This window comes from Malaclemys terrapin, chromosome 2 (assembly GCF_027887155.1).
Source record: "Malaclemys terrapin pileata isolate rMalTer1 chromosome 2, rMalTer1.hap1, whole genome shotgun sequence".
Taxonomy (NCBI): domain Eukaryota; kingdom Metazoa; phylum Chordata; order Testudines; family Emydidae; genus Malaclemys; species Malaclemys terrapin.
The window spans coordinates 21,897,391-21,921,905 of NC_071506.1; the positions used below are offsets into that span (position 1 = coordinate 21,897,391).

General features: G+C 42.6%; 1 protein-coding gene across 2 annotated transcripts in view; it reads right to left on the reverse strand.

The window, feature by feature from the left end:
- The window catches only part of FAM91A1 (family with sequence similarity 91 member A1), a 55,141-nt gene that overhangs the window by 26,094 nt on the left and 4,532 nt on the right, over nt 1-24,515 (reverse strand). For both annotated transcript variants that reach the window (XM_054018268.1, XM_054018269.1), the window contains exons 2-14: nt 23,210-23,294; nt 21,980-22,131; nt 20,780-20,837; nt 15,820-15,887; nt 13,948-14,061; nt 12,713-12,803; nt 6,309-6,371; nt 5,031-5,137; nt 3,839-3,877; nt 3,574-3,686; nt 1,655-1,773; nt 1,067-1,179; nt 707-793 (exon numbers count right to left, since the gene is read on the reverse strand). In XM_054018268.1, the coding sequence (XP_053874243.1) occupies nt 707-793; nt 1,067-1,179; nt 1,655-1,773; nt 3,574-3,686; nt 3,839-3,877; nt 5,031-5,137; nt 6,309-6,371; nt 12,713-12,803; nt 13,948-14,061; nt 15,820-15,887; nt 20,780-20,837; nt 21,980-22,131; nt 23,210-23,294 (1,209 nt within the window). The remainder of the gene's footprint in view (nt 1-706; nt 794-1,066; nt 1,180-1,654; nt 1,774-3,573; nt 3,687-3,838; nt 3,878-5,030; nt 5,138-6,308; nt 6,372-12,712; nt 12,804-13,947; nt 14,062-15,819; nt 15,888-20,779; nt 20,838-21,979; nt 22,132-23,209; nt 23,295-24,515) is intronic.

The following is a 24,515-nucleotide window of genomic DNA, read 5'->3' on the forward strand; positions in this document are numbered from 1 at the left end:
AAAAATATATCAAACAACTTCAGTTGTATTGTATCATCATTGTTCAATATAAAACTTACCACTTAAGGGGCTTCTGTGAAAGGATGCTATAATAAAGTCATAGCAATTTCAGAAAAAAAATGTACAAGTATACAACTGTACAGTCATCTTAAGGAATTAGTTGGTTTGTTTAAAAATATGATAGATATAAGATCTAAAGGTTTAAAAAAATTAAATTTTAAAACAACAGATCTGGAAAATTATGGTTTGCAACTTCCAATCTTTAATGATCAAGTTTCAAAAGCATGTGCATACAAAAGTGTATGCACATTTTTGAGATACCCAAATCCAGCACACAAAAAACCAATGCTAGCACACAAGTTAGTGGTTGTGTGCACATGTATCTACAGATGCATGCACACAAGGGTTTGTGAGGTTTAGTGTATTTGCTATCTTCACTTAGCGATTGCACTTTTATACATGCACTTCTGATAATGTGGCCTTAAAAAAAAAAAAAACAGTCATTACTGGCACAGACATACAGGATAGTCTCCATTTTAATGGAACATGTGTTCCTACCAATATTATTATGTACAAAGAGGGGTAACATATCCTAAATCAAAAACACAAGACCAAAAATACATATCAAATACTGATAGTGTAAAACACACACACACAGAAACATCTTAAGCTCTGAAAAACTTTACACTGTACACAAGAGAGTTACCTTTTCAAGTTCCACAAGAAAACTGTCCAGAGACTCATCTGATAATTTTCCAACTTCAAACATAGTTACTGCATGACTTTTCAAGTTCTGCAACAATATAATCCAAATATATTGTATATAAGATTTTTATATTCACAATATAAATTTCACAGATTCTTATCTCGGTGAGTAGGAGATTTAACATATTTTGTTTTACAAAAACATGACAAAATTTGCTTAAACAAATGATCATTAAAGTTGCTAAACAATTGAAACAAAAGGTTCTAAAATCATCAGAGCTGCATTATACTAAAAACCAAGACTTAAAATGTTTTCTACACATTTGATCTTCACATAGACAAACTGAACAATCTGACATACTGGTGAAAGATTCCCCATCATTAGAAAGGCAGTGAGAGTTGAATCAAACAGGAAGGCAATACGCTTTGTGTGTCCACTAGACAGACTCAAGCTGCTCACGCTGGCTGTGTCAGCTAATAAAACAAAGAAAGAATTTGTAATTTTATTTTTATTTAAGAATAAAGACATTTTCTTTAAGCAAGCCTTAAAATCATAGAACTAGAGCTACGTATGAACTAAACAAATAAAGCATAAAGCCCACACTATGCCATACCGAGTCTTATGCATATTTCCTTGCTATTATTGCAACACTATATAACTCTCATCAAATTAAAATTTTAATTTTGCAGTAATTTTATTTTCATTCAGGAAGAATTCTATTAGCATTCATAATACAGATTGGTTAAAACAGCACTTTTTTGAGATGGGGGAGGTGGGGAGATGCAACAAGAATAAAAAGTGGGAAAATAACTCAATGTATTTCCACGATCTGCCTCTCTCTCTACATATTCTGGTTGGGTCTATGAATAATTAGCATTTATAACCTCAAGGCATTTTACAAACATTAACTAATTGATGGTAATGTATCAATTCAATATAGGTGCTAACCTGGATCATCTTGACTGTTGGTGTCAGTATCTGTAGCTGATGAACAAGCTTCCTGTACAAGAGTCCTGTTTTCCCCACTTTCCCATGAAAGCAGCATCTTTTGCGGATCCAAAGTACTCCTATAACATAAAGTCTGTATCTATTATCACTGTAGCACCATGGCAGCAGCTCTGCCTGCTAATCTCACGGTCCTATCAAAGCGAGATCAAACATTTCACACCAATGTAGAATGCCTATCTGTTGATCCAGCTCCTGCCCTCAAACTATCCCTCAGCAAGAGGTCTGAATTCTTCAACTGATGACTACAAAAAAGTTCAAACAGGTTTTATTTATTTCTTGATAATAAGAATGCCCAAGTACTGCAAGGTGTCTTGCCAACCACAGAAATGCACCGCCGATTACAAGTACACACACCACCAGCCGCACTGAGATAGGCTGTCATGGTACTACCATGGAAATGACTACTTTTAGTTTTTAAAATCAGGAAAGAATCTTAAAGTTCTAAAGACACAAATCAAAATACAGAATAATTACAAATTCACAGCCATAAAACATTAAAGCAAGTATATACTTCTTGGTTTTGAAACACAGACTAAGTATTCTAAACCAAAATGCCAACACTTAAAATATTATTTGCAGCACCTATCAGCGAATTTTACCACCAATAACCCTCACATATACCCAAGAGCTACATATATGTTATTCTCATTTTATATATAGAAAATGAAGGAAAATAATTAAATTATTGCCAGGACCACAAAGGGAATCACAGTGCCAGAATCAAGGGTAGAATTTAGAACAGGGGTCTCAAACTCAAATGACCATGAGGGTCACATGAGGACTAGTACATTGGCCTGAGGGCCACATTACTGACACCTCCCCCCTGCCGCCCTCGGCCCCGCCCCCACTCCACCCCTTCCATGAGGCCCCACCCCTGCCCCGCCTCTTCCCACCCCTTCCCTGCCCCCATTCCAACCCCTTCCCCGAAATCCCCACCCCAACTCTGCCCCCTCCCTGCTCCCAGGGGGTGCAGGAGGGGTGTAGGGTGTGGCGGGGGCTCAGGGCAAGGAGTTGGGGTGTGGGGTGCAGGAGGGGTGAGGGGTACAGCAAGGAGTCAGGGTGTGGCAGGGGGCTCAGGGCAGGGGGTTAGGATGCAAGAGGAGTGTGGGGTGTGGCAGGGGGCTCAGGGCAGTGGGTTGGGATGCAGGAGGGGTGCGGGGTGGGGCAGGGGGTTCAGGGCAGGGGGTCAGGGTGTGGCAGGGGGCTCAGGACAGGGGTTAGGGTTCAGGGTACGGCAGGGGGTTGGGGTGCAGGAGGGGTGCGGCATGGGGCTCAGGGCAGTGGGTTGGGATGCAGGAGGGGTGCGGGGTGAGGCAGGGGGTTCAGGGCAGGAGGTCGGGGTGCAGGGTGCGGCAGGGGTCTCAGGGCAGGTGGTTCGACTGCAGGAGGGGTTCGGGGGGCAGGATCTGGCCCGGAGCGTACCGGGGGCAGGGCAGGGCAGGCTCCCTGCCTGCCTGTCTGCCCTGCCCCCGTGCTGCTAGGGGCTGTGTGTTGCTGTTGCTTCAGGCACCGCCCCCCGCAGCTCCCATTGGCCGCAGTTCCCCGTTCCCAGCCAATTGGAGCTTCTGGGGGCGCTGCCTGAAGCAACAGCAACACACAGCCCCTCTGCCCCCTCTTCCCCACGTTCCAGCTTCTTCCCAGAGCAGCGCGGGGCAGGGCAGGCAGGCAGGGAGGCTGCCCTGCCCCTGGTGCACGTCCGGCCAGAGCCGCTCTAGGTAAACACTGGAGGAGGGCGGTGGGGCTGCGAGGGGCTCGCGGGCCACGTGTTTGAGACCCCTGATTTAGAATGTACCACCTCCCAGCTCTGTAGTCAAAACTATACTTTCCAAGTAGCTCAAGAAACGTGGCAAGATACCTACTTCAGTCGATTTATAGAAGGAATGTTCCTCCATGATGAATGAAGATTTTCCAGATTCATTACTTGGCCTTTTTTGTGGGCAAAACCCAATCGACAATACATGGACACAGCATTCTGAAGAGACAAAAAGACACACAAGAGATCAATAAAAAACTGGTAAGTTTCACAACGTAGTTTTAGTATCTATTTATGAAGCCATGTAGTAAAACATTGGAGGATTTTCACTTTGGACAATTAGATGCTTTGGATGTACTATTCAGACATACCTTCACCAGTGATAAGTCTATCTCTAGAACATTTGCAAGCTGAAAAATAGGAAACAGATAAGAGACAAAATAAGAATAATTGATAAGTGATTCCAGGAATCATTTGCTACTAGCCAAGAACACCTTTTCTAGTACAAGTTGTACAATCTATTGTCATTTCACAAGTGGTTAAGAGAAAGGAAAAGAAATGCTGAAACCTTAGTCCAATACTCCCTTCCTTGAGTAGCAAGAGATTCAGGATCAAATACTCCACTGTGTTACTCCTTGTGCAGTCATTTACACCAGGGTAGACTACATGCAAAGTGGATGTAAAATGTTATCATTTCAATTCATTTATTGAAGCATTTTACACCCACTATACACAGTAAATGAGTACACAGGGCATTGGAGAATCAGGCCTAGTCTTACAACCGGATTCTGTTTTGAGAAGGGACCATGTAAAATCTACTCCCCGGGCTTTCACTGTCCCATCCATTCACTTTGGTGACGAAGATAAAAATTTAATACTTTTTACTCCTGTTAACACAACAGAATCAATCCAACTATGAGAGGGGGAAGCTGGGTTCCATTTTTTCTTGTGCATCATCAACTAAGTTCCAATCACAGGTTTAATCTATAAGTTACCCGTGGGCAAACCCACTTAAGGCAATAGAGTTGTATATGCCCTGAACGAAGGACATAATTCGGCCTGCAGAATCTTTATTATAAAAGATTGAAGAACTCAGCTTGGCCCTCAGGAACCCCCCAATGCCTTTTTGCAATCACTTTTCCAAAGTGAAAATGCACCTCTAAGAAGAGACAACAAAGTAAATAAGCAACCAGTATTATGAATATTAACTATTTGCAAGGATTGTTCACTAAAACTCCCACCCCATGTTGTTCCTATGCACTGCTCTTTTTGCCAGGGGAAAGGTAGTACTATTTATGAAAAAAAAAAACCGTTGTGTGCTTTTTAATATTTTAATCAAAAGCAACTAGTACATTCCATAAAGCAATGAATATTGTTTCAAATCTCTTATCCCTAGACTCATCTCTGGAAAGCTACATACCGTCACATGGCTGTGGAGATGGACACTGACAAGAGGAAATGCATTTCTCCCTAATTGCCTTTCAAGTATTTGACCAGCCTGTTTCTTGGCCCTTCCAGTTTCCCTCACCTCTCTGATGCAGAAACAAACTAAGCGTTACTTACCTCTGCCACATTAGTGTGTTCATCTATTGAAACAAATATCTTGTAGAGAAGAGTTTCAAAGTAATCACCTTGCAGTCTGTTCATTACAAAACCTTCAAGTGGAGGCACTGGAAAGAATTATTTTTAATACTATTGTTTAAAAGCTTTAAGTTTTCAGAATATTTTGACTGCTTAAAAGCTGAAAGATTTTTTTTAAATAACCAAACTAAACTTTATTCTAGTTCAGACTACGGGGTAATTTACAATATTTTCCCTCCAACTTCAGATTTATTCATTCAATTTCTCTGGTGCCTTTCCAACTTTATACACCTCCCAAAACTTAAACACAGTAAAAAAATCTAAAATCATTCTATGAAATATTTGCATTCAGCTATTTTCTAATGATATATTCTCCCATAACAGCTAAAGCCATTCTGCCCAGCTGTATCATAAGACCCCACCTAAATCATCCACCAGCCCATCCACCTGTAAAAACTCCCAGCCTACTTAAAAGATCTATGAAAGAGACTAGCTTTGTAGCATTTCTGAATGGTTAATATGTCTGGAAAGAGTTGAGGACCCAGCTACAGCTTAAGTGTCTTGCCAGGTCTAAACTGTAGCAGCGCGAGGTGGTCCCACTGTAACCAGGTCCCAAACCACTTAAACCAAACAATTAAATCTTGCCATTGAAATTCCATCCCAAATATCTTGGGAGCTAGTGCAGCACTCAGAATAATAGTAATTGCTCCCTGCATGTTGCACCCTTTATCCAGTGGACAGCCACATTCTGCAGAAGCTCAAGTTTCCACATGGTCCTAAAGTACAGCACATTACAGTAATCAAATGTTGAGGTGATAGAGGCATGAATGATGGAAGTGAATAAGCAACCAGTACTATGAATATTAACTGAATCAGAAAGAAAAGACTTTTTTTTAATATGGTTAAGTTTGTACAGTTATAGTATCCATGTTAACTGCAGATACACCGAAACAAGGACAATTGTTTAAATTATACTTAAATGTCTTCATCTCCACATATGTTAAAAGCAGCTTTATTACTTCAGATAGAAATATAAGTTGAAAATAAATAAATACTAATAAGGATAAAGGACAAAATTTTAGCAGCAAGTTGGAAAGCCATTCAATAAACAAGAAGAGTTTTCAACCATCTTTGTGTTATGTTTAACTAGATCACTTTAATAGAAAAAGACAAGCAGCACCCAAAAAAAAGGAAACAAGTTATCTGGAATGAATCTCTTCCCACGAAAACATAGCTACTACTGCTCAAACATACACTCACCTGCTATACAACTGTCATCAGATATTGGTACATCAAGGTAAATAAATCCTTTGTTATATAAACCTTTAAAAATAAAAAGGTATGTCATTTTAGAAAGTTGTTTACCCAAATATTAATGATACTAGTAGACGCTATATTTTTTTTAATCGATTCAGGAAGTTTTAACCTCTCCCACCCCACACTCCTGAATAATATACAATTATACAGCTATGATTAGACCAGAAGACTAAACAAAACATTAACTAGACATTACATTGAAGCAGAATCCTAAATTATTCACACCACAAAGACAAGGTACAATTTGACCCACAGCCATATATTTACTTCAGAGACAGGGATAAGGAAGGTAACAGGGCATGGAAAGAAGGGTGATCAGCAATTGAGGTATCTAGGCTTACTGCAGAAACATGGGGTATGTCTACACGACAGTTAATCTGGATTCTTATTTGAGTTTTAGCATTTACCCTCTACCATCTACACAGAAAGACCTCTGACCCAGGGTTTTCCTGGCTGGGGGTGTGGGTTAGAGGCTGGGCTCTACTTTTAATTGGGCAGGAACCCACAGTGAAGATGCAGACTTAACTCACTCAAGTGCTCATAGTACTCCAATGCCTTCCCACAATCCACCCCCACCTGAAGGACAGACAAGTTCTCTCACATATGACTGGGAACCAATCCTAGTGTCTCAGCACAGAGAGCCATGGCATGTGCCCCCAATATACACGGGCGTGAATAAATAGTGAGGACACAGTAATGAAGGTATGCCTTTGTAGTGGGGATACTCACACCAAGACTAAGCTAACCTGAGTGCTCAACCTTGGTGCCAATCACCCAGGTTAACTGTGCAACATAACTATGGAGAGGGATTTCAAAAGGCAAGAACTTGAGAGCCCTGACTGTTAACTCTAAGAATTGTATCATGAGCGAATAAAGCACAAACCTTGATCACCCAGTGTATTAGGTGTCTGATTTATTGCCTTTTGTTTATCTCTGACCTTAGGCCAGAGAGCATATCTACTCCCTGTTCAGTATAGCAGAAAGGACACTATCAGCACTCAATTTTTAAATGTGTGTGTTTTTATTTAACTCCTTATTCTTGTGTCAAAGTGTTTTATTTAGCCCAGGATAGGATATTTGAGGCTAACTACCTCACAAGTTAACACCTCCAAGAGTTACTCTTAACTATTTGGCACTGAAAATATTATGAGAAACAGTAGAAATTTTCACAAATAAATTGCCAAGTCAACAGCCAACCAGGCAAGAAAGCTTGATAAGATACAGTTTTAGCACAGTAGGGATTTGAGTTGCAACTGTGTATCATATTTTAGTAATACAGACTTAACTAATTGAGTTCAGACTGAACTCCTGGCTTATGTTAGGAATTGCATTGCCTTCTAAAAATAGAGATACACACAATATATAATGGACTACACACTGACAAGCCTGCACAGAGTAGGTAGCAACACATACCCAGACAGACTGTTAAGCACATGTAGTGCAAGACAGCCTGTTGTCATAGGCCAGGAGGACACATGGCAAGCTGACATAACCCAAAGTGACATGCTTTTTACTGCTTTCTCCGGGTGCCATGTCCATTGCTGGTGCAGGCTCTCACTTGCTGTGTATGGCAGCATATACACAACAGATTTTAGGCCAACCAAACCCTTTTCCTCATAAAAGCCCATCCCATTGGTGGTCCACATCTGCTTTTTCCACCCATGAAACAGGGCAGGATCCCTCTGCACACCCACATTGGGCACACTGCTATCTGTACATTGAGTTTGCACCCTTTTCTTTCGTCAGGTACAGGCAGCAGTTAGCCTTAAATACCTTGAAGGGTCACGGTCAAGCATTTTCATAGTTTTTGTTTTTCTTAAACCCTCTACTGTTCTTACATCCACTCAAAAGCTTGAAATTAATCTCCCTCACTCTTTCTACAGGTTTTATCTTGTTCCATTTAGCAAACACTTAATTTCTTCCTGCTCTTCTTATGGGGAAAAAACAGTATAGATCTGCTTCATTTGCTATCTTGTTTGCCATCAGCGGCATCAATGCCACTAATGATTTAGGTACAGACAACTCAGGGAAGAGGGTTTGTTAGTCAGCTTGGGCTCCCTCTGCTGGCATGATAACTTGACTCAAAATATTGTTGTTTCTACAAGAACAATGGAAACATAGGCCTGGTCTACACTACGAGTTTAGGTCGAATTTAGCAGCGTTAAATCGAATTAACCCTGCACCCGTCCACACAACGAAGCCATTTACTTCGACATAAAGGGCTCTTAAAATCGATTTCTGTACTCCTCCCCTACGAAGGGAGTAGCGCTGAAATCAATACTGCCGGTTCAAATTAGGGTTAGTGCGGGCGCAATTCGACAGTATTGGCCTCTGGGAACTATCCCACAGTGCACCATTGTGACCGCTGGACAGCAATCTGAACTCGGATGCACTGGCCAGGTAGACAGGAAAAGCCCCGCGAACTTTTGAATTTCATTTCCTGTTTGCCCAGCGTGGAGAGCAAAGGTGATCATGCAGAGATCATCAGCACAGGTAACCACGCAGTCCGAGAATGGAAAAAGAGCACCAGCATGGACCATACGGGAGGTACTGGATCTGATCGCTGTATGGGGAGAGGATTCCGTGCTAGCAGAACTACGTTCGAAATGCCAAAACATTTGAAAAAATCTCCAAGGGCACGATGGAGAGAGACCACAATAGGGACTCATATCAGTGCCCCGTGAAAGTTAAGGAGCTCAGACAAGCGTACCAGAAAACCAAAGAAGGTCCAGGGCAGAGCCGCAGACATGCCGCTTCTACACTGAGCTGCCTGGAATTCTAGGGGGGGGCCGCCACCACTACCCCACCACTGACTGTGGATTCCGAGGAGGGGATAATCTCAGCCATGCCGGAGGATTCTGCAGATGGGGAAGATGAGGAAGAGGAGGAGGAAGACGAGCTTGTGGAGAGCACACAGCACTCCGTTCTCCCCAACAGCCAGGATCTTTTTCTCAGCCTGACTGAAGTACCCTCCCAACACTCCCAAGGCGGTATCCCAGACAATGAAGCCATGGAAGGGACCTCTGGTGAGTGTACCTTTGTAAATATAAAACATAAAGCATTTAGCCAAGCGGTCGGGGGGCGGGAGGGGGCATTGGTGCTGAGCTTTTCACGTTTGGCTAGCAGGGATCTTCCCTGATACCAGCCACGCGGTGGGGGGAGGGGTAAAGCGATCATCCCAGAGAATTGGATGGGGGTGGTGGGGATTAGTTTGGTTTCTGCTGCTGCACATTAACATGAAAACCGCAGAACTCAATGGGCTTTGCTTGGTATGGGAAAGGAGAGCGCTGCTTTTATGAAGGTTGCAGAAGCTGAAAGTCAATGGCTTACCATGGCCGCATGCAAGCCGAATTCTGTTGCCCGGCCCTGTGTCTGTGATCTCTAACACCAAAGCCGCAAACACTCAATATTAAGATGCAAAATGTGACCTTGTACCGAAATCACACGTGCTATGTAATGTGAATAGTATTGTTCACCATGAAAGAGTATTAGCATTGTTCTGTAAAATGTATCTTTTTAAATACTTCTCTCCCTTTTTCCCCTCCCGCAGCTGCAAATTTTTCAAGCCTCCCTCCTCCGTCCCAAAGGCTATCTCAGATAAAGTGGCGAAAAAAAACACGCGCGAGACGACATGTTCTCAGAGATCATGCAGTCAACCCGCGATAAAAGAGCTCATCTGAATGAGTGGAAGGACACGGTATCAAACTACAGGAAAGCTGCCAATGAACATGAAGACAGGAGGGACCAACGTGAGGACAGGAGGGACGCCCGAGAGGAGAGGTGGTGGCAGGAGGATCAAAGGAGGCAGGATGCTCCTTTGGGGCTGCTGCGTGATCAAATGGACATGCTCCGGCGTCTGGTGGAGCTTCAGGAACTGCAGCAGGGTCACAGAGTGCTGCTGCAGCCCCTGTATAACCACCCTCCCTCCTCCCCAAGTTCCATAGCCTCCTCACCCAGACGCCCAAGAACACAGGAGGGGAGGCTCCGTGCACCCTCCCACTCCACCCCAGTGGACAGCCGAAGCAAAAGGCTGTCATTATTTTGAACTTTTGAAGTTGCCTTTTCCTTCCCTCCTCCCAAACCCCACCCGGGCTACCTTGTCAGTTCTCTCCCTATGTTTATAATCAATTAATAAAGAATACATGATTTTTAAACGATAGTGACTTTATTTCCTTTGAAAGCAAGCTGTGATCGAAGGGGGGAGGGTAGGTTGCTTACAGGAAATGAGTCAATCAAGGGCCGGGTTTTCATCAAGGAGAAAAACAGAACTTTCACACCGTAGCCTGGCCAGTCATGAAACTGGATTTCAAAGCTTCTCTGATGCACAGCGCTTCCTGGTGTGCTCTTCTAATCGCCCTGGTGTCTGGCTGTGCGTAATCAGCGGCCAGGCAATTTGCCTCAACCTCCCACCCCACCATAAAGGTCTCCCCCTTACTCTCACAGAGATTGTGGAGCACACAGCAAGCAGCAATAACAATGGGAATATTGGTTTGGCTGAGGTCTGCGATTTCAACATCCCCAACGGTTATTTTCTGGTCTGGGAAGTAAATCCCTTGCTGCAGCCATTTAAACAGATTAGTGTTCCTGAAGACGCGAGCATCATGAACCCTTCCCGGCCATCCCACGTTGATGTTGGTGAAACGTCCCTTGTGATCCACCAGTGCTTGCAGCACCATTGAAAAGTACTCCTTGCGGTTTACGTACTGGCTGCCCTGGTGCTCCGGTGCCAAGATAGGGATATGGGTTCCATCTATCACCCCACCAGTTAGGGAATCCCATTGCAGCAAAGCCATCTACTATGACATGCACATTTCCCAGAGTCACTACCTTTGGTAGCAGCAGCTCAGCGAAGGCTTTGGCTACTTGCATCACAGCAGCCCCCACAGTAGATTTGCCCACTCCAAATTGATTTCCGACTGACCGGTAGCTGTCTGGCGTTGCAAGCTTTCACAGGGCTATCGCCACTCGCTTCTCAACTGTGAGGGCTGCTCTCATCTTGGTATTCTGGCGTTTCAGGGCAGGGGAAAGCTAGTCACAAAGTTCCATGAAAGTGCCCTTACGCATGCGAAAGTTACGCAGCCACTGGGAATTGTCCCAGACCTGCAACACTATTCGGTCCCACCAGTCTGTACTTGTTTCCCGGGCCCAGAATCAGCGTTCCACGGCTATAACTTGCCCCATTAACACCATGATCTCCAAAGCACCGGGGCCCGCGGTTTGAGACAATTCTGTGTCCATGTCCTCATCACTCTTGTCGCCGCGCTGCCGTCGCCGCCTCCTCCTCGCCTGGTTTTTCAGGTTCTGGTTCAGCATAGACTACGCAATAATGCGCGAGATGTTTACAATGTTCATGACTGCTGTCTTGAGCTGAGCGGGCTCCATACTTGCCGTGGTATGGCATCTGCACAGTTCACCAAGGAAAAAAGGCGCAAAACGGTTGTCTGCCGTTGCTTTCACAGAGGGAGGGGGAGGATGTACCCAGAACCACTCGCGACAATGTTTTTTGCCCCATCAGGCATTGGGATCTCAACCCAGCATTCCAATGGGCGGGGGAGACTGCGGGAACTATGGGATAGCTACCCACAGTGCAACACTCCGGAAGTCGATGCTAGCCTCGGTACATGGACACGCACTGCCGAATTAATGTGCTTAGTGTGGCCGCATGCACTCGACTTTATACAATCTATTGCCAAAAATCGAATTCTGTAGAATCGGAGTAATCCCGTAGTGTAGACACACACACACACACACACACACACACACACACACACACACACACAGGTTCTCAGCAATAGAGTGGTAGATCCTTGGGAAATCAACAAGAGATTGTCCTCACCAGATCATAATATTCTTAAGAGTCCCATGTTTGCTATCTAATAGTGCTCTTCAGAACAGAATCAACTACTATTTTAAAAGCTCTCCCCTCCCCAAATAGTATACATTTGATGAATAGTAAAGTGAAACAATGTCTCTCTCTCGAATTGAAACAATGTCTCTTTCATTTGGGTCAACATAACCTTGATGTCTAGAAACTGCGCAAGTGTGTACTTTTTTTTTTTAAAGATATCTCTGTGGGAAAGTCATTGTATCATTTCAAATAGAAATAGAGCGACAGCTGCCAAAATAAATATATACCGCTAAGAATCAGTGTTATACTATTTAGGAAACATTATAGGTGATTTCCTCCACTTTTGTTTTATTCCATAATATTTTCCTTCATCTCTTATCTGTACTAAATGCTTCAGCCTCCTATGTTCCTTTTATTCCTAGTCTGAAATACTGGTCCTCAAATTTTTCCTCAATAAATTCTACAGTCGACAGAAATGCCACATTTGTTAGACACTTACTGTGAACTACATTGTAGTCTAGTGATCCAGCAAGCTGAGGACCTGAATCAATTATCTTATCAATAACAGATTTCTCAGATGTAGTACAAATCTATGTAAAAGAAAACATGTTAATTTCTAGTAAGATCTGTCTACGCATTTTACATACAGTCATTTGGAATGAAAAGTTTTCAGCTTTAAGACAGTGAAAACTAATAAAGGCATCTTTACACAAGGAAGTCTGTATATGAACCACATATTTAAGCTTGCCATAGTTGTCTAGTTTGTTACTCTTATCTCTGCAGAAGTAACCTCATCACAAGATTACGCACACCTCTGGAAGCTGTATTTAGTTTACTGCTTGCTGAAGATTTAGCTAGTGAAGTTCAGATTAAAATAGTTTTTAAAATTCACTGATGATACAGTGCTCAACTTTTAAGTAGGGTTGTGTATTTTCAATACAACTTACTTAACTATAACAGTTCTAAAATAGGTTAAGTTTCAGATCTAAATACAACACCTCTATTTAAATCATTTTACAGTTATGCGATTTTGGACTACAAATAATCTGTATCTGAAATGTACTAGATTCCATCCAAACACTTAATTTCTGCTTTGAACAATTGACAATCTAAATGAGACCAGCAACATAATATAGTTGTTTCTTTTTGTTTCTTAAGATATATGCATCATACAGTTCATGGACATTCCTTCAGGGAAAAATGTATTTTGCAGTCATGCTGAAATAAGTTTCCTAATACCATATAACCCAGAAGTCAGAATTCACAGGAAAAAAGAGAAAGCATACCAATAAAAAAAACCCTTACCACTATTTCCATAAGAGATTCTACTACAGGGATCGGCAACCTTTGGCATGCGGCCCAGGCCAGTTTGTTTACCTGCAGCGTCCGCAGGTTCAGCCGATCGCAGCTCCCACTGGCCGCAGTTCACCACTCCAGGCCAATGGGGGCTGCGGGAAGCGACGCGGGCTGAGAGATGTGCTGGCCGCCCTACCCGCAGCCGCCATTGGCCTGGGACGGCAAACCTCAGCCAGTGGGAGCCGCGATTGGCCAAACCTGCGGATGCTGCAGGTAAACAAACCAGCCCGGCTGGCCAGGGGCTTTCCCTGGCGGGCTGTGTGCCAAAGGTTGCCGATCCCTGTTCTACTACATTAACAGATAAACAGTACAGATTTGTAATCTTCCCCCATTTTCTCAGTAATTAGCAGTGTCTAAATTTGGTTAAACACACAATACCTTTATGTCATCCTCTGTGATGTAGCCAGCCTGTACCACCCACCAGGCCTCTACAGCAATCTCCACCGGCTTTACTGGTAGCAGATCACGAGCAGTTTTCCTTCTGAAAAATTTCTGCAGTGGTACAGTCCATTTGAGATTGTACATGTTAAATGTTATTGATTACAAATCGAGATGTTACCAGTTTCCTTTACACCATAAAAACAGCTACTTGTAAATGCTTACTTTCCAAGTACTTCATACTCAGGCATTAAACAAACACTGCAGGATACGTTGGGATATGGGAAAGTTGCTGATTTTTATTCCTAATCCCCTACAGTCACTGAATGCACATGTATATAGCACACAGGGATATGAACTTGTTTAAAAAACAAATACATTCTCTCCACCCCAAACCAAATAAAAACGGGAAAATGAAAACAATCCATTTGTGTGTGTACTCAAGTCTGCTAGCATGAAGTCCAGGCCTGAACTATTAAAAGCACACTAGCATTTTATTAGCAAAAAAGCAGAGCCTAAAGATACAGGATAGCATACAACATATCAAATGGAGTGTTTTTGTAGGCAGAATACTTTACAAAATTAATAAACAATGCATCATAAGAAGACGTATTCTGTTTATTTCTATCTACAGACAACGATTACACTGTGTTCCAGATGAGCATCATGCTATGAGCTACTATAAACTTCAGTTCATGAAAGAACAGCTAGAGGGTACTGTTGTATTGATATCGTTAAGATTACTCTTCTCACATTCTATAAAGCAGGCCCCTATCCTTTTTGTTTCCCTCAGCCTACACTAAAACTCTTAACTTGGATACACAATCCTTTGGCCAAAGGCGCAATGCTGTAACTGAAGACAGAGCACTTATGAATTACTTACTACATTCTTAAAAAGGAAATTATTGTTGTAAACTGAGCTTGTAAAAGGGCTAGATCATGCAGACATCAATAATGAGATTAATCTTGATGTCGTCAGTGAAACTGATCATACACAAAAAAAAGGTCTGCATGATCAGACCCAACACTGCAACCTCAAACAATATGAGTAGTATATAAACTAAATAGAATTTACATTAACTACTCTGATTATAAGCTTTTGGAGGCATACACCAGAGCAAATTCTGCTCTCAATTATACCAGTATAAATATGGAATAACTCCACCAACACCAATGGAATTACTTCAGATTTATACTAGTCAAAGGAGAATTTAGCCCCTTGTCTTTGTCTAGAGATGGCCTTAGACCAGTGGTTCTCAAAGCCGGTCCGCCGCTTGTTCAGGGAAAGCCCCCGGCGGGCCGGGCTGGTTTACCTGCCACGTCTGCAGGCTCGGCCAATTGTGGCTTCCACTGGCCACGGTTCGCCGCTTCAGGCCAATGGGGGCTGCAGGAAGCGACGCAAGCTGAGGGATGTGCTGGCCGCCCTTCCCGCAGCCCCCATTGTCCTGGAGCACCAAATCGTGGCCAGTGGGAGCCGCAATTGGCCATACCTGCAGACGTGGCAGGTAAACAAACCATCCTGGCCTGCCAGGGGCTTTCCCTAAACAAGCGGAGGACCAGCTTTGAGAACCACTGCCTTAGACAAAATGTAGCACTGTATAAGTAGTAATAAGATAACACAAAGCTGAAGAAATTTTAATTTTTTTCTAATTTTTTTTGTTTTGCTTTTTACCACAGTTAACAAAGATATTTTAATAGCTTTGAAGAAACATACATAGGTTAGTGCATTATTGTTTGATTAAACATAATTTTACTAAAGAGGCATATGGCATCCTATCCCCACCTAGAACATTTTTGTCAAGATGGAGCCAGGCATGGGAGGCAGGACCAACACTTAGAATAGATGGAAAGAAAATTAAAAACAAAACTTACTTTTGATGACCTACACTGGTTCATTAGATCAATGTACTGGTTTCTTCCTATACCAAGAAGCCGTAGACCTGAAAAGTAAATGTTTGATTTTCCTTAAGAAAAAAGTCTATTTTTAATTGCAGATGTGAGAACATACTATTCTCATTTTTAAAAGTATCTCAAGAATGTTTTCAATACTTCCTTCTTTTTTCTAAAGAAAAGGCACCAAAAATAGATCCTGCTAACTTGGATGGTAGCCACATCTCTGCCCAAGAGCAGAATTTGGCCCCATTCATTTCTTTTGCCCAGACTAAATTCATAGATTCCAAGGTGAGAAGAGACCATTGTGATCATCTAGTCTCACCTCCCACAAAACACAGGCCATCGAACTTCCCCAAGATAATTCCTAGAACAGATCTTTTTTAAAAAAATCACCCAACTTAGATTTTAAAATCCACCAAGACCCTTGGTAAATTGTTTGATTAATTAATGGCCACTGTCAAAAATTCACACCTTATTTCCAATCTGAATTTGTCCAGTTCACCTTCCAGACACTGAATCATGTTATATATACACTCTTTTCTGATATACTGAAGAGATGATTATTAAATATTTGTTCCCAATATAGATACGTATAGACTGTAAATCAGTCTTAACTTTCTTTGTTAAGCTAAATCGATTGAGCTCTTTGAATCGATCACTATAAGGCATGTTTCCTAATGCTTTAATCATTTTTGTGGTTCTTCTCTGAACCCTCTCAAATTTTTCAACATCCTTCTTTAACTGTAGGCTGCTGGAATACTATATCCACACAGTATGTCACACCAGTGCCAAATACACAGGTAAAATGATCTCTCTACTTCTACGCAAGATTCCTCTGTTTATGCATCCCAGGATCACATTAGCTCTTTTGGCCATAATATCACCTTGGGAGCTCATGTTCATTATTATCCACCATGATCCCCAAATCTTCTTCAGAGTCACTGCTTCCCAGGATGTAGTACATCCTGCAAGTACAGCCTACCTTCTTTGTGTACATTTAGTCATATTAAAACGCATAATGTTTACTTGCAGCCAGTATGCCTATCCAGGTCGCTCTGAACCAGCGACCTGTCTTCTTCATTATTTACCACTCCCCCAGTTTTTGTGTCATCTGCAAACTTTAACAGTGATGATTTTGTGTTTTCTTCCAGGTCATTGATAAATATGTTAAATAGCATAGGACCAAGAACCAATCCCTGCGGGACCCCACTGGAAACACACCCACTTGATGATGATTCCCTATCATCTTACTATAATATAGTCAGAAGAAAAATTTAATATAAAGAAAAAAAATTAGTTTATGACACAAGAGTCACAGCACAGAGGGGACAGAGTCACCAAGATCTGTCCAACATCTTCATCACCTCAGCCTTACCTTCAGTCAGCTGGTAGTAATAACTATGCCAATACCAGACACTACTGAGTTAGCTGGATTTTTAAAAAGGCTACACATTTAATAAGGCTGGACACTAAGAAGCAGAGCCAAAAGGTCACAGTGGCCTCCAAGAAAAATAGTTCATTTTAATTGAACAAGGTCGTAATCCAGTGATCTTTACCCATATAAACCATACCAATGAATTCAGTGTGATCACTTCCATGAGTAAGGTTACAATACTGAGTCTCTTCTGAATAGTTACTTACAAAAGAGTTTGGTGTCTCTTGCTGAAAATTGCTGTAGTTGTTACCTCCTGCAGATCCTCACATAGCCAAATGTCCACTACATATTTATCTGTTCGGTTAGGAATAATTTTCAGTCATCTGTCCCTCAGAAATCAGGAAGACTTTATTCTATTTCCTCCACCCACATTTTCCAGTAAGTCTAACAAGACCACTATGACGGGGCGCACTCGCCCCACACTGGATGGAAAGAGGTTAATCCTACCATTGTGGGCTGAGGAAGCCACACCTCCTTCACCCTACTGGGCATGCTCCAGGTGTACCAGTATGAAAGGGAGCAGCTCAGCTCAGTTGGGGCTGACCGCTATGGAGAAAGGATGTATGCTGCCTGCTCCAGGCAAGGCTCAGCGGACGCCTGTGACCTTAGGAGCTGGAGATGCCACAGCCCAGGCGAATGCCAAGGCAACCCCGGAGGCCTTGCAGGGTTGGGCGGAAGGGCAGACCAGAGAACCTAGAGGTAATAGGAAAACCCAGATCACAGCAGCAGGGACAATGGCAGGAATCACCCCAGGGATATCCAACAGCAGACCAGTGAGTGAGCTGAAGCCTTGAGTCAGAGTGTTTCGGTAGAAGCCTTTCCCCACTGACTCAGTGGTCCGCACTATGGCTACTACCAGGGTGCTGGGCGGGAGTCTGGTGTAGAGGGAGGGCCTGGACACCCCTGCTGGGGGAGATGAAACCCTCCCCCTGTATCCAACATTGGCCACTAGGCCTTAGTGCCCTGCGAGAAGGGGCAGATTTCCTGACTGGCCATTGAGCCTTACTACTCTGCAAGAAGGGACTAGATTACTGACTTGGGCCACTAGGCCTTACTGCCCTGCAAGAAGGGGCAGATTTCCTGACTCTAGCCATTAGACCTTACTGCTCTGCAAAAAGGGGCAAAGTTATTGACTTGGGCCACTGGGCCTTACTGCCCTGTGAAAAGGGGAGGATTGATGGACACTGACCCCTGGGCCTTACTGCCCAGTGACAAGGGCAAATTTATGGACTCCAGCCACTAGGCCGTACTGCCCTCCTATGGGCAAGCGTATGGACTCGGGCTGGGAGGCACGTTGAGGTAAGAGACATATGTTCCCCTCCCTGCCCTTTTTCCCCTAAACAAGGCAGGCACATTCCCCGCACACAGGACAGGGTTCTCCCCAACTGTGTCACAACCACAAAAAAGTGCCCTAACTCTTAAGTGTGGGTTCCCCTGTCCCAGTTACAAACAAGTCTAGTCAGAGGACGACAAAAATTTAACACACAAAAATTAAAAATAATTTCAAGAAGGTAGTGACTTAGAATTTACTTCCTGAAAAATTTTGCTTTTTCAAACATGTTATGCTTCTTGAAATATGTTTCTTGAAATATATTTTAATTTCAGCAGCTACATGGTGTACCCCAGTCAATGTTCTGCTCTTGCTGCATACAAGTGTGCCTCTCCATTCTCCCCTCGTTTATCTAAAGTGCATAGGTTGGATTTGATTTTGAAATTCCCTCAGGCCTCAAAATTGCCATCTTATATTTTACCTGCCATAATTATATTCTCATTTACTGGCTTTGCTAGGGCTGGATTTCCAGTTTGGCTTTTTTTAAATGGAAACCCAATGGACCCAAATAGTTTCTTGTACCTTACAATTTAACCATATTTGGTATTTTTCTTGCCTTCTGGCTTCCTTTTTATTTAGGTATGTGCATACTGTATACCTTTTGGGCCTCAAATACAATGTTTAAGTAACCTCCATGGTCTCTCATTTTTCTTAAATCCCTCTTTCTAAAGTTTAGCGTCTCAGCGCTAGCTTTTGTTACAAAACTCCAATGAAGAAGTTTAACTTTATCACATATTAGTCACTTTGTGACTGAACTACAATTGTTTCTCAAGTAATACACAGTTGTTGGTTTGAGACTAAATCAGGAGTCGCTTCTGTTTTTGAACTCCAAGCAATTCAGTGGTGCTGAAAAACTGCTTCTCTCAACTATCTCCCTTTGTGACACATGTGCAGTTAATGAGATAGTTGAAGTCACCCATTATTACTGTGTTATAGAATTGTGAACTCTCCCCTCTCTACCCACCCACAGTGGAAACGTATAGAGGTACAACAGGGAAGGCGGCAATGAAAGCTAGTAGGGAAATTTCTCAAGTTGTGTTTTGGGTGCTAAAATCTATCAATTGTCTTGTTCACCAGGGCTTTCCTTAGTCTGCCAAAGGGCCCAAGGATCACCCTTCATTTCACTCCCCTTCCCTAATAATGTGACTCTTAGGGTATGTGTTCACTGCAGAGTTAAGTCTGATGCTTACTCAGGTGTTGACCTTAGCCCCTCTCCCATCCACACACAAAACCTCTCACCTGAGTTTAGTGCTTTCAACCCAGGCTAGCTGGCAAGACTAGGGGTATGGGTTAGAGCTTGGGCTCCGCTTTCACTTGGGCTGACTTTACAGTGAGGATCATAGGCACCGACTCCATGGGTGCTCCGTGGCTGGGTGCTCCACACCCCCCAGCAGCCAAGCTCCCCCCTCCTCGCCTCCTTCTCCCCTCACCCCAAGCGCGCTATGTCCCCACGCCTCCCCCTCCCTCCCAGCACTTCCCGCCCCCCCCCCCCCGACTAACAGCTGTTTGGTGGCACTTAGGACTTTCCGGGAGGGAGGGGGAGAGGATGCGCTCAGGGAGGAGGTGGAGAAGAGGCAGGTCAGGGCTGGGGACTTGGGGGAAGGTGGTGGAATTGGGGCAGGAAGGGGGCATGGCTGGGGTGGGAAAAGGCGGGGTGAGACAGGCACTTTGGAGAAGGGGTGGAATGGGGGTGGAGCGAGGGTGGTGCAGGGGCTGGAAGAGGCGGTGAAGGGCAGGGCCTGGGGGGGGGTCAAGCACCCACCAGGCAGAGGGGAAGTTGGCGCCTATGGTGAGGATACAAGCTAACTTGGGTGCTGATACTCCTGCAGTGCCTTCCTACAATTCTCACACACCATGTGCCCAGAAGAAGGACAGACAAGTTCTCCCACAATTCACTGGGAAAAAGCACAGAGCAGCCCAGATTACTGCAGCACAAAGAACCATGGATTTAGCACAATAGCACAAAGAAGTCCTATTAACACAAGAATGCAGTACCAATGAGGACACTGCCCAGGATAACTCTGCATGAAGACACACCCCTACTTCAAAACTACTACTTACAGGTTCTACACCTTTAAAAAGAAGCTGTGATGCAACTGAAGCCTTCAAACTGTTTTCAGAAGCTGCATTTATCTACCTCACTAAACAGAAGAATGCAGCCAGATAATACTTACAGTCAGCAGCAGTAAAGTTAGGCAATGAATCGTAGCTTTTTTCACTGTTCATTATATCCTTTAAAAAGCAACACACAGAAAAAAAAAAAAAAAAAGCTTAATTTGTAGCAAGAAACAGATTTTTGGACCAATGTAGTCCACTATTTGAGAAAAGGGTGTTTTTTTAATATCCATGAGCATTTAAAACCTAAAATAACGTGTACATTTTCGATATAAAAATCTACCCCTCAAATTGAAGATAAGAATTTGACAAAGAAAATCTAGCCTGCTAAAATCAGTTAACACTTTTGAGAGATCTGGCTTACTGTAAAAGTGATGTGAGAACTGTACCAAAAATTATATGCTTACTATTAATGATGATCAGATCCCTTATATTATAAAAACCCCAGAAAGCCTGACAGGCAAATTACTAAGGGTCTAAGTCTATTTCCATTAAACTCTGTAGTAAAACTGGAGATGTTCATCCAAACAGGGGAAGAAAAAGGCACTAATGAAAGTAGCTAATAGTAATCACAGTAACAATTATCAATGTACTCTATATTAAACTGTATGCATCTTTTACTCAAATAACAAAATATTATGTGTACTGTACCCAAAAGAAATGACAGAAGGTTACCAGCAGAGCTGGTTGGGCACTTTTTGATGAAAAATGCCAATTCACCAAAACGGTAAGAGAGAGTCAGTTATGACAAATTTCCTCATTCTGACCAATTTTTTTAGATGTTTCAAAGTTGTCAAAATGGAGTGTTTTGACATTTTCAGCATGAAAAAGTTCCTTTTTTTTTTTTTCAGGTCAGCATGGCTTTGTTTTGAAATGCAAGTTAATTTGTAGTAAAAAAAGTTTAAAAGGTCATCATTGAAATAAAATGTTTTGATTCAATCTGAAATTTTGGGGATTTTCGGTTTGCAAAAAATTCGGAGTTTTCAGTTGATTCAGGACTGGAAAACCATTTCCCATCCAACTGCTGTTGCCAATCCCTAGCTCTGCAGAGAGGCACTTGGGGGTAGGCTGAGTTGTGATTATCAGCACAATTCTGAAGCAGCTTTCCTTCATGCTGCTCATTAGCAGCAGCAGCAGTCTCTCCAAGAGCAAGCAACAACAGTCATTGGACTGGCTGGCAGACATTACAATGCTACAAAAAGCATTTCTAGAAGTACAGAGTACGACATGTTTTGTTTTAATTCTGTTCCCAAACTCACCTCCATTATTCCTGTGTAATACGAAAATGGTGTTATCCTCAGGCCTTTTACCATGATGTCAGACAAATGGTAAGGGTAGAGCATGAGATGATCTCTACTGTATTTTAACAGTTCCTCATAGTATTTTCGTTCTTCTTTCTTGACATGCTTAACTGGGGGCAGGGGGGGAGGAGGGGAGGGAGAAAGGTCAGGCTAATATTCTGTTACACTGTTCTCTCAAAATGGTGCAGAGATTATATTTTTACATTTAAACTGCATGGCAACACACAAAAAAGGTTAATAGTAAAATGGTATGAAATTGACTTAAGAAATAAAAGGGGGAGTTGATCCGAAGATGTTGAACACCAACATCTGCTATTAACTTCTATAGGAGATACAGGTGCTCAGAGTCTCTCAGGCTCAGGTTAGAAATCAGAAAGATTACTCGTGATAAGATTAGCTATTAAGCTACTGAATAATTTCCCAAAGAAATAGTGAAAACCCAATGCGAGTAATTTAAAGCTAACTAGAACACAGCACTGAAGAATATATTGTACAGAGCAATCCTGCATTTTCAGCAATGATAGAATAATCTTATTGTTTGGTTTATTATGTGTCTCATTTCTAAATGCCATTCTGCCATAAACAGACACGAAAGGAGAATGAAATATACACTCATGTTCATGATTTAGAACGCCTGGAGTTACCAGCAAACCTCCTTTTCAGGCAGTGAGAGCTCTGTCCACTGCAGAAGAGAAAGTGAGTACAACCGGTGTGACTCTAATGAGAATTCTATGTCAAACAGCTTGGACCCCAGGCCTCCTTCGTTATACCTGTCTGGGCTCCTTCTAGAGGGACACTTCCTTTGACATCATGGCTGTAAATTAGTTAAGTCCTCCATTAACAAGCCCTAACCTTGTTTGAAGGGCTCAGATGGCACACAGGAGACTAAGTCGGCTATCAGTAAGCTTCACTTGGAAACCTGCAGAGTCTGAAGGGTGCATTCCACAAAGAAGCCACTGCAATTAAGTGGATTTCAAAGTTAATTTACTTTTGGGGTTCTAGCATTAAAAGGGTGTTTTGCTGGGGTCTTTTTTGGTGGAAATTTGGAGGACTGAGATGGTTCTGACAGGTCTGTAGTAATTTCAGTGACCTACTTTTGTAAGCTATTAAAGATGACCGTACACTCAAACGAAGGCTTTAGAAGTAGAGTCAGTTATCAAATTGAAGTTATCAGTGTTCCATACTCACCTAAGTTATTTCGGTATCGTAGCTGATTGCGGATACTATAGAGTACAACCTGCTTTTCATACTCCCTCTGAGAGTTTCCAAGACCCTATGAAACAAAATATAAATGTTATTGTAGTTGAATTGTATAGTCCTTTAATTAAATCAGTGTAACTTGTACTACAGACTGAATTCTCCTCATCTGTCATTGTAGTAATAGGAGGTCAAGATTATCCATCTAACTGAATTAATGCAGGGTACCTTTGAACCGTACTTTTCTAAGGTTATGTCTACACTACAGAACCTATGCTGGCAAAGCCCCCACTACAAACCAGCATACACTGGCAGAAAACCTTTTTGTTGGTGTAAGAACACTACCTCTCCAAACAAAATTTTCTATGCCACCAGAAGCCCTCTTCAGTCAGCATAGCTGCATCTACACTCGGAGTTTTGCTGGCATAGCTAAGTCAGTCAAGGATGTGGTTTTACCTCTGACCGAAATAGCTATATGCCAATATAAGTTTTAAGTGCAGACAAGCTTAAGTATTCTTGCACCACTATACTGACCAAAAGAAAGAATCAAATCCTGAAAACAAGTCTGTATGGGCCACATATACTCATTAGGACCCAATCATGCAAAGTGTCAAGCATCTCATAAAGTGCTAGGCGCTTGAGTGAAGGAAGGTCAGAACCTTGCAGGATTAACTTCTTAGGCCATATCTATACAAAGCTGCATAGAGTTTACTAAAGTGTGATGTAAAACTGATTTAGTTAAACTAATGCAACTTTGGGATAGATGTAGTTTGTAAGCTTGGTTTAAACCTGAATGTAAGAATGTCCACAAAGGTTTACACTCAGAAAAGAGGTGTGTTTTTCACTTATGTTTGCTAATATGTAAAAAGCCTAGTATAGACCAGGCTGTAGTTTTAACATGCGCTAGCTGGTTAAAGTATACCCTTGGCTCCCCCTTAGGCTTCACTTTGACCAACTAATACATGTTAAAACTACAGCTTGCCTTGTCTACATTACGATTTTAACAAATTAGCCAATGTCTTTTTTCCTTAGTAAAGACATGGCCAAAATTGCACCAGTTTAACTCAGCTGGCTCAACATCACTTTAGTTAAACTGGTGCAAAATTTGTGTGTTTAGATAAGCCCTTAGTTAAACCAGACCAAAGTCCAGTAGACACTAGAATTAAAGAATGGTTGTGACAAGGTACACTAAACCCTAAGGCCCGCTGCTGGAGGCCTCACAGTCCTACCACACCCTGCCCCAGAAAAAGAGCAGAAGAGGCGAGTCCTCCAAGAGGCTGAGAGAAGGACTGCATGG